This window comes from Gadus chalcogrammus, chromosome 7 (genome assembly GCF_026213295.1).
Source record: "Gadus chalcogrammus isolate NIFS_2021 chromosome 7, NIFS_Gcha_1.0, whole genome shotgun sequence".
Taxonomy (NCBI): Eukaryota; Metazoa; Chordata; class Actinopteri; order Gadiformes; family Gadidae; genus Gadus; species Gadus chalcogrammus.
This window is the reverse complement of record NC_079418.1, coordinates 7,437,554-7,451,605: the sequence shown is the minus strand read 5'-3', so window position 1 is coordinate 7,451,605 and position 14,052 is coordinate 7,437,554. Positions and strand designations below refer to the sequence as shown.

General features: G+C 46.1%; 1 protein-coding gene across 1 annotated transcript in view; it reads left to right on the top strand.

Annotated features, from left to right (window-relative positions):
• Positions 1 to 14,052, top strand: part of LOC130385937 (cholecystokinin receptor-like) — a 95,638-nt gene that overhangs the window by 33,549 nt on the left and 48,037 nt on the right. Inside the window, exon 3 of the mRNA XM_056594724.1 lies at positions 9,481 to 9,742. Within this exon, the coding sequence (XP_056450699.1) occupies positions 9,481 to 9,742 (262 nt within the window). The remainder of the gene's footprint in view (positions 1 to 9,480; positions 9,743 to 14,052) is intronic.

The following is a 14,052-nucleotide window of genomic DNA, read 5'->3' as shown; positions in this document are numbered from 1 at the left end:
GCAGTACCACCCCTGTCTCCTCTACCCTGTGTTCACACATGGGGGATCAATGCACAGAGAGAGAGAGAGAGAGAGAGAGAGAGAGAGAGAGAGAGAGAGAGAGAGAATGTAATTGGGAGCTTTGGTCCCTGTGTTCCTTCATGCACAGAATACATATCCCTCAGCAGCAGGCAGCTCCAGTAAACTTCACCGGTCCCGTCGTTGGAGTTGCCGGCACCTCTCTGTCTCTCTGTCTCTTTCTCTGTCTCTGTCTCTCTGTCTCTCTCTGCTCCACGCTCGACCGGTCTCGACTAATTGAATCCGTGCCGAGCTGCGATTGTGAGTTTTGGTTTTTTAAGGGTTGGCCGTCCGATCAAGACACACCGCTTGCGTTTTTTTAACAATGATTCAAAGAGAGGTTTAAAAGATGCAGAGTTGTTGGCTGTAACTCAGAGGAAGAAGGCCTGTATCTGGTGATTTAACGTTTTGGATTTTACAATATATCTCTGTTGATACAGTAAGGATATTCATTGAACCAAGTGCCAAGCACCTCGACACTCTAGTTCTAGCTAGGAGGAGCCGGGGACCGAGAGAGGGAGAGGGAGAGGGAGAGGGAGAGAGAGAGAGAGAGAGAGAGAGAGAGAGAGAGAGAGAGAGAGAGAGAGAGAGTCAGTTAAAGAGGGAGACCAGGAGAGAGAGATAGAGACTTGGATTTTTAAAACCTTTTTATACATTTTTTATTATTTTTTTATTTTATAAACTCATCACTTAAAACAAGAACAAAATCAAAAACAAAACATACAAAACAAATGAAAACAAGCAAACAAAAACCAACTTACAAACAAATAAACACACGTAATAATCTCTTCAGGCCAACCCTTCCCGGAATACAAGTTCTCCCTCTTCCACCTCGCACAGAGCTGCTCCACAACACCACCTTCTGCTGAAAGTCTCTAGATCTTTCATTTCCCTGTAGAATCTGTAATCTATTAAGATCCTTTACCTCAAACTTTTGGCCAAATACACCTTTAAATCAACAACCAGGTTGCACTCAACCTTTCTCTTGCAGCTTATATAAATAACCATTTTTGATTGCCCAATTATAAAATTTAAAAGTTTACACTTGTGACTGAAGTTTTTCCTATATTTAAAACCGTGAAAGATTCCCGAAAAGCTTCTCTAAAAAGGGGAACAGAGTGGAATGTCAGGGGCATTCTAAAAAACAGTGAAAAATGGTTCCCTCTGCGGACAAGAAGGACAAACATTAGAAACACTGGGATTTAAAAGCGAGATAAAAGAGTTAACAGGTATTATTCCATGTAAAAGTCTCCATTGTAATTCAGCAATCTTTTTGACCAATGCTTGTTTGTACAGTGCCCTCCACTCAGGCCTCACATCCTCCTTCGCACCAAAATGAGCCCTCCAGGGACTGTCCATTCAATTTTGTCTTGTTTAAAACCTTTACACAGAGGGAATACACAACTTTACCTTTTAAATCACTTTTTTTTGTTTAAAAACATGCCAGTGCAGTCTTTAAAAACAGGGACAATATCAAGGTTAGGGAAAGGATCGTCACAGTCAGGAACTCTAAAACCATTGTAAAACATCCTTAGAAGAACACACTCGTTTCCAGTCAGTTGATGTTGTTGTGGAATGCCTTGAAAAGCATCCCACCGAAACCATTGGTTCATTGAGCAGCCAGTACAACGAGGCGGGGCAAACAACCCTTTTCTTCTTATAAAGAGACCACACGCTAAAAACACTGTGGTAAAAGTCAGGAATGTTGTTAAAAACACAAGGGCTCAAATCTAGTAAAAACAGTGATGTATCCAATCCATATTCAACAAAATGCTTAAAATGGAACATGCCAGGGGTTTCCACACCAAGTCCTTGGGCCCTGTTAGAAATCATCTGATGAACTCCAGCCGGAAAGTGGCTCTTCTGCTGGCCAGATGCATTAGTCCATGTCCGCCTTCATCCTTCTGAAGGCACAGGAGGCTCTGGGGTAGCAAATGGAGTTCTTCCCAAAACGCATTTACCTAAATAGCCTGCACCTTGGGCAGTAAATCAGGTGGGGGGTCGACACATGTAAGCCGGTGCAACAACATGGATGATACCAGATTATTTAAAACCAGAACCCAGCCTTTATATGACAGTTTAGGAAAGATCCATCTCCACTTCCTGACCCTTCCCTCAACTATTTCCAATGTGATTTCCCAATTTATTTTCATATAATCCTTGCTTCCAATGAACACACCCAAATACTTTATCCCACCCCTTTTCCACACTAGCCCACCTGGCAACTTTACACCTGTGGCTACACCTTCGCCAACTGCCAATGCCCCACTATTAGCCCAGTTGACCCTTGCGGACGAAACCACGCTGAAGGTGTTAATAATATGTATAATATTCTCCATGATAGAAATGTCTCTTTGACTCTTGATAAAAACCACAACATCATCAGTGTAAGCAGAAATCTTAAAACAATAATTTCCCCCTGGGAAAACTACGCCTGAGAATTTCTTCCTAATGTTATGGAGTAGGGGTTCTATGGCCAGGGAGTACAGCATCCCCAACAGACTGCATCCCTGCCTCACACCTCTCTGTACTTGAAAAGGGCCACTCAAACCACCATTGATCTTCAACATACTCTCAATGTTGTATACAGAACCTGGATCATGGCTATGAAACCAGGGCTGAAACCAGAAAACTGCAAGAGAGTGCACCCTTCTTGCGCTGTGGATGATGACGTTGTCTTTATAGGCGGCTGCGTATGCCTGGTGAGGCCGAAGGAGCTGGTCCATCATCCTCTGGAACCATGCGGCAGCGCCATGGACGCCAATGGAAGGACCGTATACTGGTATAGTCCCCCCTGGGGTCGCAAATGCCGTTTTCTCCCGGGCGGTTTTGATAAGCGGCTTGGTGAGGTCCAGGGTGGTGAGGTAGCGGGCGGGGCCGAGCTGCTCAATCAGCTCATCGACCCTGGGCATGTGGTAGGTGTCGAAGTCCGAGGCATTTTGAGTCATTGAGTCTCCGGAAGTCGTTGCAGAACCTGAACGTCCCGTCGGGTTTGGGGACCAGGACGACGGGACTAGACCAGACGCTGCATGACTCTTGACCCGGAGCTGGAGCATTCTGGTGACCTCCCTCCGGATGGCGCTCCTATAGGCTTCCGGGACCCGGTAGGTGAGGACGCGCACCATGATGCCGGGCGCCGTCTTAATGCTGTGCTGTGCCACCGTGGTCTTCCCTGGTATTTCCTTGAAGACATCCTGTCCCTGGTTTTATCCATGCCTAAGTGGGCCCCTTACAGGTGGGAGTGGGCCATGAACAGTACCTTACTAACATACGGCCGGGGTACCACCAGTTGTTCGGTCACCTTCCCCCCTTCTCTACTACCCGATAAAGCAGACCCCCCTTGGTGCTGAAGTGAGGGTGTGGCAGGCAACTGACGACTCCCTCGCTTGGCCTTCATGGGCGAGGACGTGGCTCCAGGCGTGATTCAGGACGTCGTCCTGTAGTTGGGCGCTGGTGAACTGTCCGGGTCGATCCGGACTGGGGGGGAGGAACGGATCGGCCGTACACGCCCTCCACAACCTCTCCCCTGGGGCCGGGTTGCCACAATAGTAAACATAATCATATCGTGGAGTCCGCCAGTCAATTAATAAATAAGCTAGACTAGCAGACTCCGATAATTCGGGCTAGTTCAAGGTAGTTTTCATAACGGGGATGTTCTGAGTCTTACAGTTTATTAAACCCTACGATTATTAAAAAAGAAACCACGAGCCTTGAATATTATTTTTAATAATTATTAAAAGTAATGAGTTTTCGAGCCTAATATAGCCTATCGAAAGATTGATTGAATGAATCAAAATGAAATGCCTCTAATGGATTCATAAACATTATTTCCACCTGCAATCATTTGTCGAGTGTCGAGGTGTCCCTGAGCAAGGCAGCTCACCCTAACTGCCCCCGACGGAAGGTTGCTAGTTGGATCCCTGGCTCCTCCTAGCTCGAGTGTCGAGCTGTCCCTGAGCAAGGCCCTCACCCTGACTGCTCCAGACGAGCTGGCTGTAAACAGATTTAAATATAGGGGATTTTGATGATTTTAAAACGGTTCATTCACCCATTCACACACCGACGATGGAGTCGACCCCTCAGGGTGACAGCCAGCTGGTCAGGAGCACTCAGGGTGAGGCGTCTCGTTCCTGCTACCAGCCGACCCGTTCCACCTCCTGAGCTACTGTCACACTTCAAAGTTTATCCTCCTGCTGTGTGTTGTCTGTTCCGTCTCTCTCTCTCTCTCTCTCTCTCTCTCTCTCTCTCTCTCTCTCTCTCTCTCTCTCTCTCTCTCTCTCTCTCTCTCTCTCTCGAACCCATTCCCCATATACAACAAAGATAGCAAGGATTAGACACTACTCAATGCTTAACATGCAGTACATACACAATAAGTGTGTACATTAAGTGTCAGGATGTACAAACATAGAATACGTGTGTAAGATGGGTGTATGGAGGGATAAGGGGACAGGCTTTGCAGAGTCTGGAGATTAACTCTGAACAACTCCTTAATGAAAGGGCAGGATGTGTTAGAGTCGAATCCCTTGTATCCTATTATCAGTTGAATTGTGGCCTTAGAGCAGTTTTGCAGACTGAGGTGTAATAAAATGTCTCTCTCTCTCTCTCTCTCTCTCTCTCTCTCTCTCTCTCTCTCTCTCTCTCTCTCTCTCTCTCTCTCTCTCTCTCTCTCCAACTCTGCTGAGATGAACCGCGTTGCTCTGTCTCTGTCGGCAGCAGATTAATAAAAGATCGTCCCCAACCTAAGAGGCTCCTACATTTTTAACCAACCCCCCTACCCCCAGAATACTTACTTTATTTTATTCATGGCCAACTTTTGCGTTGAAGATGCTCTGCTGCATACCCTCCCCCGCCCCCCTCGGAACCAAAAGGGCGGGAAAGGTGAGCAGAAACAAACAAGTTTCCTTTACTAAGACGGAATTACACCACAATAATTATCTTCTCACTCTCTCCTTATCTCTCCCTTCTGTTTCTCCATTCTCCACTGCTCCCCTCTCTCTCTCTCTCTCTCTCTCTCTTTCACCCCCATCTGTCTGTTTCTCTCTCTCCCCCTGTCTCTCTCCCTCTCTCTCTCATACCTACTTCAAATTCAAAAGTCCTCTTAGGTGTATCTTTTATCCAAATCCAGCTCAATTCCCTTTTTAACGTTGTTTTACTTTGATATATCTGTAATAAAACGATTTGCATGCGACTCACGGCTTTGATGTAACACACTTTGATAGCCACGCCGAGAATGCTAACAGCGGTACGCTAACAGGGTAGGAGGAAGTGGGGATTCAAAGGCCTTAAATGGGCTTCCTCCTCCTCCCTGACTTTGATGTGTTCCAGGTGTTCTCTTCAAGGGCTTATTAGGATTAGACAAGAGAGAGACAAGCTAAAGCCCCTTCAACCTTCATCGTCTTCGTCAATGTATTCTCTCTCTCACTCGCTCTCGTTCGCTCGCTCACTCGCTCTCGTTCGCTCGCTCACTCGCTCTCTCTCTCCCTCTGTTCTCTCTTGCTCTCATAGCTCCCCTCCCCCTCTCTCTTTCTCCCTCCCTCCCTCACTCTCTCTCTCCCTCTCTCTCTCTCTCTCCCGACTTCTCTGTCCTTCTCCCTCTCTCTCTTTCGATCTCTTTCTCCCTCCCTCCCCCTCCCTCTTTCTCCCTCACTCCCTCACTCTCTCTCTCCCTCTCCCATGTGAGGCAGGGAGATGGTGGGTGTGGACCGACTGATAGACAGTAGTTCACTCAGCTCCGACTCCCCCCCCCTCCTCCACAGGGGGGCATGGGAGTAAGGGTGAGGGGTTTGCAAATGGCTGTGTGTTCAGCGCTACTGTCTGTCTGTCTGTCTGTCTGTCTGTCTGTCTGTCTGTCTGTCTGTCTGTCTGTCTGTCTGTCCGTCCGTCTGTCTCTCTAAATATCTCCTGTCTGTTGATCTATCTCTCTCTCTCTCTCTATGTCTCTCCGTCTACATTTGTCTGTCTGTCTGTCTGTCTGTCTGTCTGTCTGTCTGTCTGTCTGTCTGTCTGTCTGTCTGTCTGTCTGTCTGTCTGTCTGTCTCTGCCTGTCTAACGCTCTCTCTCTCTCTCAAGCAAGTAGATGAGCTATTTTGAGGTGTGTGTTCATTGTCAAATTGTAGTGTTCTGCTAGAAAACGTTACTTTTCAGAGGGAAATGATTTGGCATCTTCTTTTACAGAGTCCCTAAAGACATACACTAAGCCTTTTAAAACCGAACTCTAAGATTGGTGTCAAAGTTTGCTTTCATAAGATTTATGGTTTTTGTCGCACATTTCCTCCTGCACATTTAAACACATTTGTCTGACATCCGGCCCTGAATCACCGACACTTCTTCCTCCTGGAGTCTGAGACGGAGAAGTCTCCTGACTCATCTCAATGTCGTCCCCACAGGTGTTGTGACGGGGTTTAACCATACTTACATTGAGGGGATTTTGCAGAAGCTTTTATGCAAAGCAACTTACAACATATCATTCACCCATTCACTCACCAACGGCGGGGTCGACCCCTCAGGGCGACAGCCAGGGACACCTCGACACTCAGCTAGGAGGAGCCGGGGATCCAACTAGCAACCTTCAGGTTACCAGTCAACCCGCCTCTACCTCCTGAGCTACTTCCGCTCGTGTTGTTACGGGGTTAGCTAGCAGTTGGTGTAGTGCATTGCTCTAGCAGGTAGAAAGGTGCAAACCAGCAACGGCCTGATCATTGGTAAGTCTGAAGAGAAAGACTGAATATGAAGAATTGTCTGGCATCTCTTTTCACATTCACCCCTTCATTGTTTGTAGCTAGTTTAAGTCTGTATCTGTAACCCCAGTCTGTATCTGAATAAGAAAGATTGACTGGCAAAGAATCCCAGCCATTTAGATTTCTTTGAAGACTTCAGCTGTGCTCTGACATAAAACGAGAGATTCATAGATTTATGAATGGCTTTGAATACTGTCGGACATGATACTGAACTAATGCTGCGTTTCCACTGCAGGGTGCGGTGCGGTTTGGTTCGCCTCAGTCCGGTAGGGAGGGGGCGGTATAGCTCAGCTCAATTCCGAGGTTGCGTTTCCACCGCCGACACTACCCTTTATGGTAGGCCGGATGTCGATCGCCGCGGCAGCTACTTAAACATCGTGAACAACGTCTTCCTCCCCAAGAATGCAGAGGAACGTCTCCACCTCCTTGTTCGCCCGAGCAAGCGTTTTACGCGACATGTTCATTGTAAAGAATAATACCTCCAGGCTACTGTTTGTTTGTTTTTATCCCCACGTCGCCCGGAAGTGACGATTCTGTCGACCAATCAACGGAGGGTGTGTAGCTCGAATTTTCCGGCACCCTTTCAGGCATCTCAGTACCCCAACGGAGGAGTACTGAAGACGAGGGCAAAACGAGTATGGCTCAGTCCGGGTCACACCCACTTTTGGCGGTGGAAACGGAATCCGTACCGCACCTTTGCGAACCGAACCGTACCGCACCCTGCAGTGGAAACACGGCATAACCAGGTTGCAGAATGGCTTGAATGATGTGTAAGTGGGCCTAATTTAAACTCAAAACTAGAAATGCTTTGCATAAAAATACATTGTAATCCCAGAATACACTGAAAATGATACACTTTAAACAGCGCTGTGTAAGGCTTTTGCTTTGTATTTCTGGATCTGTGTCTGCATCTGTCACTTAAAGCAGCGGTCCCCAACCACCGGGCCATTCCTAACCGGGCCGTAGGTTAGTAGGCTACGACATGAATAAAAAAAAGAAAATAATAAATGCAAAATGCATGCACATTTAATAAACTCAATTGACTTCGCAATACTGTCACTCTTTTACATGCCATAAGTCTATATGCAGTTGTTAGATGCATATAACAACCTTTTGGCAAGGTCTTAACTTCTTTTCTTAGGCATAACTGTCTGTCTGTCCCGTCCTCAACACGTATTGGCTTCAGCGGCTGCGCGCGCAGCCTAAGCTCACTTCACTTGTTCAGTTAAACAGTAGTGTCACACTATGAGCTCAGCTCAACCTGACACTCCAGGGGAGAATGACGAATGTCTTTAAACTGGCAGATAAAGTTGATGCATTTAAAGCCAAGCTTCATTTGTGGGGACGACGAGTGGACAGGGGAATATTCGATATGTTCCAAACATTAGTGGGGATTTTGGGAGAGACTGAGGCAGGGCCCATTCTCTCGCAGCTGGTGCGTGATCACCTTGTTGCGCTTTCAAATGAATTCAAACGTTACTTCCCATCCTCCAAAGATCCACGGCAAACGAATGAGTGGATCCGCAACCCATTTGTCAATGTCCCGAATCACTTGTCAGTGCAGGAGGAAGATCAAATGATCGAAATAGATGGTGGTCTTAAAAGTGTGTTTGAGCAAACCTCTCTGGCAGGTTTTTGGATCAAAACCAAAGCGGAGTATCCCGAGATATCCGTAAAAGCGCTGAAAACGTTGCTTCCATTTCCCACCAAGTACCTATGCGAGGCCGGGTTTTCGGCAATGACTGCAACTAAAACAGAATTGCGCAATCGATTGGACATTTCAAACACGCTAAGGGTGTCACTGTCTTCCATCACCCCCAGATGGAACCTTCTTGTTGCAGGGAAACAAGCACAGGGCTCCCACTGATTAAAATCGGCTCCACTTAACAATAACAAACAATACCCAAAATAGTGATAAGATTTAGGCAGGAACCATTTTGAATGAAAGAATTCATGTGATGCATCACTTCCATCATTTATTCTTCTTGTTAAAACGAAATGTTAGAAACTAACTATCAGCAGACATGTAGCTTAGTTTGCCTACCAAAAAATGTGTAGACTATGTGATAACGGGCTGCTTGTCTGCAAGCTAGCTAGCTGTCTGATTATTTAGGCTAAACGTTACGTGGCAAACTGAGCCTGGATTTATGAAGATTGTAATTCATTTCATAAAACGTGATGATGATTGTTTGTTTGTTATGCATCTCAAATTCACCTTTTCCGAGAACATCAAGGCATTCGTCTCACAGGTGCCAGTGTTCCGGTCACGTGCAGCGCTGCAGCTACGTAAAGCAGCTATTACACGCCGCGCGGCAACTCGCCGCCTCCATTAATTTCAATGGGGGAAGGGCGGCAGAGGGGAGGCGGCAAAAGCGGCTGTTGCCGCGCGGCAGAGTTTGCCCTCCCCCTACTGACTTTCACTCTGTGCCCGAACGGAATTGAATGAGGCTACGCTTACTTTATGAAATGTTTCGAGTGGCGATTTTTATTATCTAGGCCTACATGAAATTCTGCATCCATTAAATGATTTAAAAATATATATATTATTATTTATTTATTTTCCTCGGAAGGGCAACCTGAGTCGAGGAGGGCATATGGGCAGTTGCCCAAGCAACTTGAGCAACCCCCCTGTGCACGTCCCTGCCTGTAACCTCAGCCTGTTTCTGTCCCCTTCTCCACCTTCCAGGTATCTCGGTCTCCATCTCCACCTTCAGCCTGGTGGCCATTGCCATCGAGCGCTACAGCGCTATCTGTAACCCCCTCCAGTCGCGGGCGTGGCAGACACGCTCGCACGCCTACCGGGTCATCGCGGCCACCTGGGTACTGTCTCTGGCCGTCATGCTGCCCTACCCAGTGTTCAGCGGGCTGCGCGCTTTCCCCAAGACGGACGGCTCGGTAGGACACATGTGTAGACTGCACTGGCCCAGCGGGGAGGCCGAGCAGACCTGGTAAGTGGGGTGGGATTGGTGTTAGCATTAGCCTACTGTTAGCAAAGCACTAACTAGCGTTAGCTCAGCCTTAGCTTGCGTTAGCCTAATGTTAGCTTAGCATTAGCCTAACGTTATTTAAGGACGAGAGTGAGCCTACTGTTCACAAAGCACTAGCAACTAATCGAACGATACAGACGAGTGAGTATTTGGATACCGATTCAAAAACTAGCGCCGCGGCATCTGAATCCATTGCCTTAATTTCCACTGTTTCCCTTCCCTTCCATTTTATCTAAACGAGGTGAACAAGCCAATCAGTGAAGCCCTATGAATTAAACATCTCATGTTGTAACCGGGTGGCCTGGCTGCCTTGCGCACGATCTCATTTCGCGCTGCTAGGCAGCCTGGATTCCATGGATCCGATTTTCGCCTGAGATAGGGAACCAATCACAGAACGGGGAGGGACGTCAAGACGATGACGACGTCTATGTGACACACCCATCGTCTTCTTCCTTATTGAATTTCTGTCGCTCTACATACATGATCTGGTATAATTGATACGATTGGCTATGAGCTACGTACAGACTCATGACCAATCGTAAACCACGCCTCAAATACGAGAAAATGATTGTGTGGTTCACAGACCTCTTCTTAATGTAGATTGAGATGAGGTCTGGCGTTAGCCAGGCTAGTAACTGGGCGGTGCTTGGCTTGGCAGGGCCGGGACAGACGTTTTCAGTGCGATGCCTTGCTCGACCAGTCAGAGGCTCTCTGTGGAGACAGTTGTCCACGTGCTGGGATGGTGTGTGATGATGTTAGACCGTCAGACTGAGGGTACACTGCGCAGGGGTGTGGGGGTGGATTCTGCCGACCCCGGGTGCACTGAGCGAGAACAGACGATGATGATGATGATGTTGTGCAGGTGTGGTTTGGTATGGGTGAGGATGTGTGAGGGTTTGACCCCTTTGACCGCCAGGTTGCTCGATCTTGGGCGGCGTCAAGCAGGGGGGGGTTGTGTGTGTGTGAGTGTGACTGTGAGAGAGAGAGAGAGAGAGAGAGAGAGAGAGAGAGAGAGGCAAAGTGAGAGAGGCAAAGGGAGGCAAAGAGTTGGACAAAGGAGAGTGAGAGAGAGGGAGTGAGAGAGAGAGATGGTGGGAAGCGAAGACACATTCTATCCCATTATATCAGTATAATTGGTAGTGGGGGGGGTTGTCTTGTGCTTCTGCACTGTGCCCCCCTGCTGGGAAGGAGAAGAGAGAGGAGTTAGTTCTATCACTATGTCCGAACAAACAGGGAATCAAAGAAATCTGAGAGAGAGAGAGAGAGAGAGAGAGAGAGAGAGAGAGAGAGAGAGAGAGAGAGAGAGAGAGAGAGAGAGAGAGAGACTGTTAGGGCAGGGGTCTGAACAAACGGTGAATCAAAAATATTTGAAAATATATATATATCTATCAGAAATCAGCTGTTGATGAATCAAGTCAAGGCTACGATGTCCAAGCAAAGTGCCGATAAAAGTCATTTTTATTCTGTTATTATTCACAGACCAAACAAAGTAAAGGAATTAAATATCGGGTTTTGGGCAACACATCGGAAAAATGGGTCAAGCCCACATCAGGAGCGTGAAATGAAATTCATATTTGTAGTCTTAATCCAAAAGATACATTTAATTATATTGTTTTTTACGAAAATTTATTTTTTAGTCTGTAGTATAGTATATTTACTATACTTACCTTTATTTATGGTAAGTATAAACTACTTACCATAAAGTAAGTATTTTATACTTACTTTATGGTATATTTATGAAATAGGAGATAGTCAAAGGCAAATGCAAAGCCAACTAACTAACAAACGGTAGTGTTTTATTGACATTATACTACAATCACACGCCATTGTTGGTGACTTTGAAATTTTTTTATCTTTGCTCAACTAACGATCTAGTAAATTACGTTAGCTACTGTAATATATGCTGGCACACAGCTAACCTGCTATTAGCTAGCTAACTTCTAGCGGGAAACGTACCTGTTATTTCATCGTTGCTAGCAGAAGAAGACCCAGCAGATGGAGTGTTGAAGACGGTACCGTTGTCCAGTCTTAAATTGATGCCATGGATGATCAAATGTTTCATCATATTTGAGGTGTTCCCCGACTTGCATTTTATAATTGCCGAGCAACGGTTGCATTTCACAGTATTGCTGTCAATTTTTACGAAATGTAACCACGTTTTAGAATGCATCTTGGTTAGCGCGAAGTTCAGTGAATTTGCCCCGCTTTCAACTCGAAGGCAGTCACGAGTCTCACGTCACCCAAATAGCTTCATGCTGATTTGTCAGTCAAGTCACCTGTATACAACAACAACGGTAGTGATTGGCTGGCTGCGATAGATAAAAAATAATAAAGTAAAAGCCTTCAGGTCGTCTACCGTAAAGTATCGAAATTTGGCACCTTTTTCTCCAAAACAATTCGATACTCGGTAGAACCGACATAATTCGGTCGGTGCCAAATGGCACCGTTGTTCGATACCCAACGCTACAGACAGTGTTGCCAGAGGATTGGAGAGAGAACTTCAGGCATTCAAGAGGCAGCTTATACAAGCTGTGTGACATTTTGCACCCCCAAATAGAAGGCCCGATGACTCGGGTGAGAGATCCGGTGGATGTTGTAAAAAAGTTTGCTTGTAATCTCTATTACCTGAGCGATGAAGGTAGACTACGGAAAACGGCCAACTCTTTTGGCTTGGCCCGTCAAACTGTGTCTAAAATAGTCAGAGATGTATGTAAAGCCATTGCCAATCTGAGTCCCGATTACATCACTCTGCCACTCACTGAGCCTGCAGTAGCGGCTCAGTGAGGGATTTCTATGGAGCCTATGGTATTTACCTCAGTGCATAGGCGTCGATTCCGCTGGGGACCCGTCCCCACCAGTTTTCGTCAAGATTAATTTTGTACCCACTTTTGTAAAAAAAAAAAAACTCAAGATGAATTATTATGCATTATTACACGGCTCTTCTCAATGCTGTAGACTGCTCCATTCACTTGCATGGGCCTTCCCAACGTTCAGTTTTCGATTATTTTTCTTTATTACATGGCTTTTATGCTGTGGAATGCTCCCGTCCAGCATATTTGACCGCTGTCAAGGAAAGTGATTTTTTTTACCTCTGATTCACGTCATCTGTATCACTCCAGTCCGGTAATTTATCAACCCCAGCATATTCGGTTGCTAAGCAACGTCAACGACTTTGGCTAACTATTTCTCTGCTGATCAACGCTATGAGTGATAACCAGTGGCGGTTTTAGGTACGGGCGAACAAAAAAAATCAATGAAGTGGTTATCAATGAAGTACTACATAACATTGTGTGGGGAATAGGTATTTTGGCTCCCCCTCTGGCTGCAGGCGCGCACCTGCTCGTTGAGAAGGTGTAATAAAACCCCCACCGAAGTCCGTAGGTTCACGATACAGCCCCCCCCCCCCCACGCAAGGAAGTCCTGCCCGGGGCGTAACTGGACGTAGAACCGCCACTGGTGATAACAAATACACTGTATAAAGACACACTGTGTAAAGTTATTTTTTCGTTTTGGCAAGTAGCCAAAACTAATAATACCAATACTCTTTGGCTGGGATGCAATGATGAGGCATCAGACAATAAAGTCATTTTAGCCTGAATACATAGGTAAAAAGCACCAGAGCAGGTTGCTAGTACTATGGACAGTATCAGAACGATAACCTGTTAAACTTAATGGATGTGGTAGGCTACACCACGGGATGCATCTGCAGACCACTGCCACATAAATAAAGGTAAGATGCAATATTTATTGCTGAAGATTTGCTGGTGCTAGGGCGAGGTCTTTTGTGTTTTTTTCACTCAAGTGGTCGGCTGTTTTAACTTACAAATGATTGTCGGTGGAGTCAGTCTCTTGTTGAAACAAAGTGACTTTTGGTCATTCTTGCTTTGCTTGAATTCTGGAATAATTGTGGGGGGGAGTGCATGAGTTTTGGTCAGAATGCCTGATGTAGGCTAGATTGGATGGAATGCGTGTTGCGAATTGAGAACAGCCTGCTCATGTGATACAGCGTTCAGCTGTGACAAATATTTTTTTCTTTTTCAATCTTGATGACTTTTGAAGTGCTGTGTGTAGCCACACGTTTGCCCCTTCTGAACTTGAACACGCAGTTAATTTCCTTTCCTAGCTCCTCTTGTTTATGTTGTTAGCTTAGCCATGTCATCTCACTTTGTCAACATTGGATAAATGGAGCAGAACATAGTGGGTCATATGTCCGATACTTGATGGAAATGTTTTCATAAAACGTGCCAGACAGATTTTGTATACATTTTATT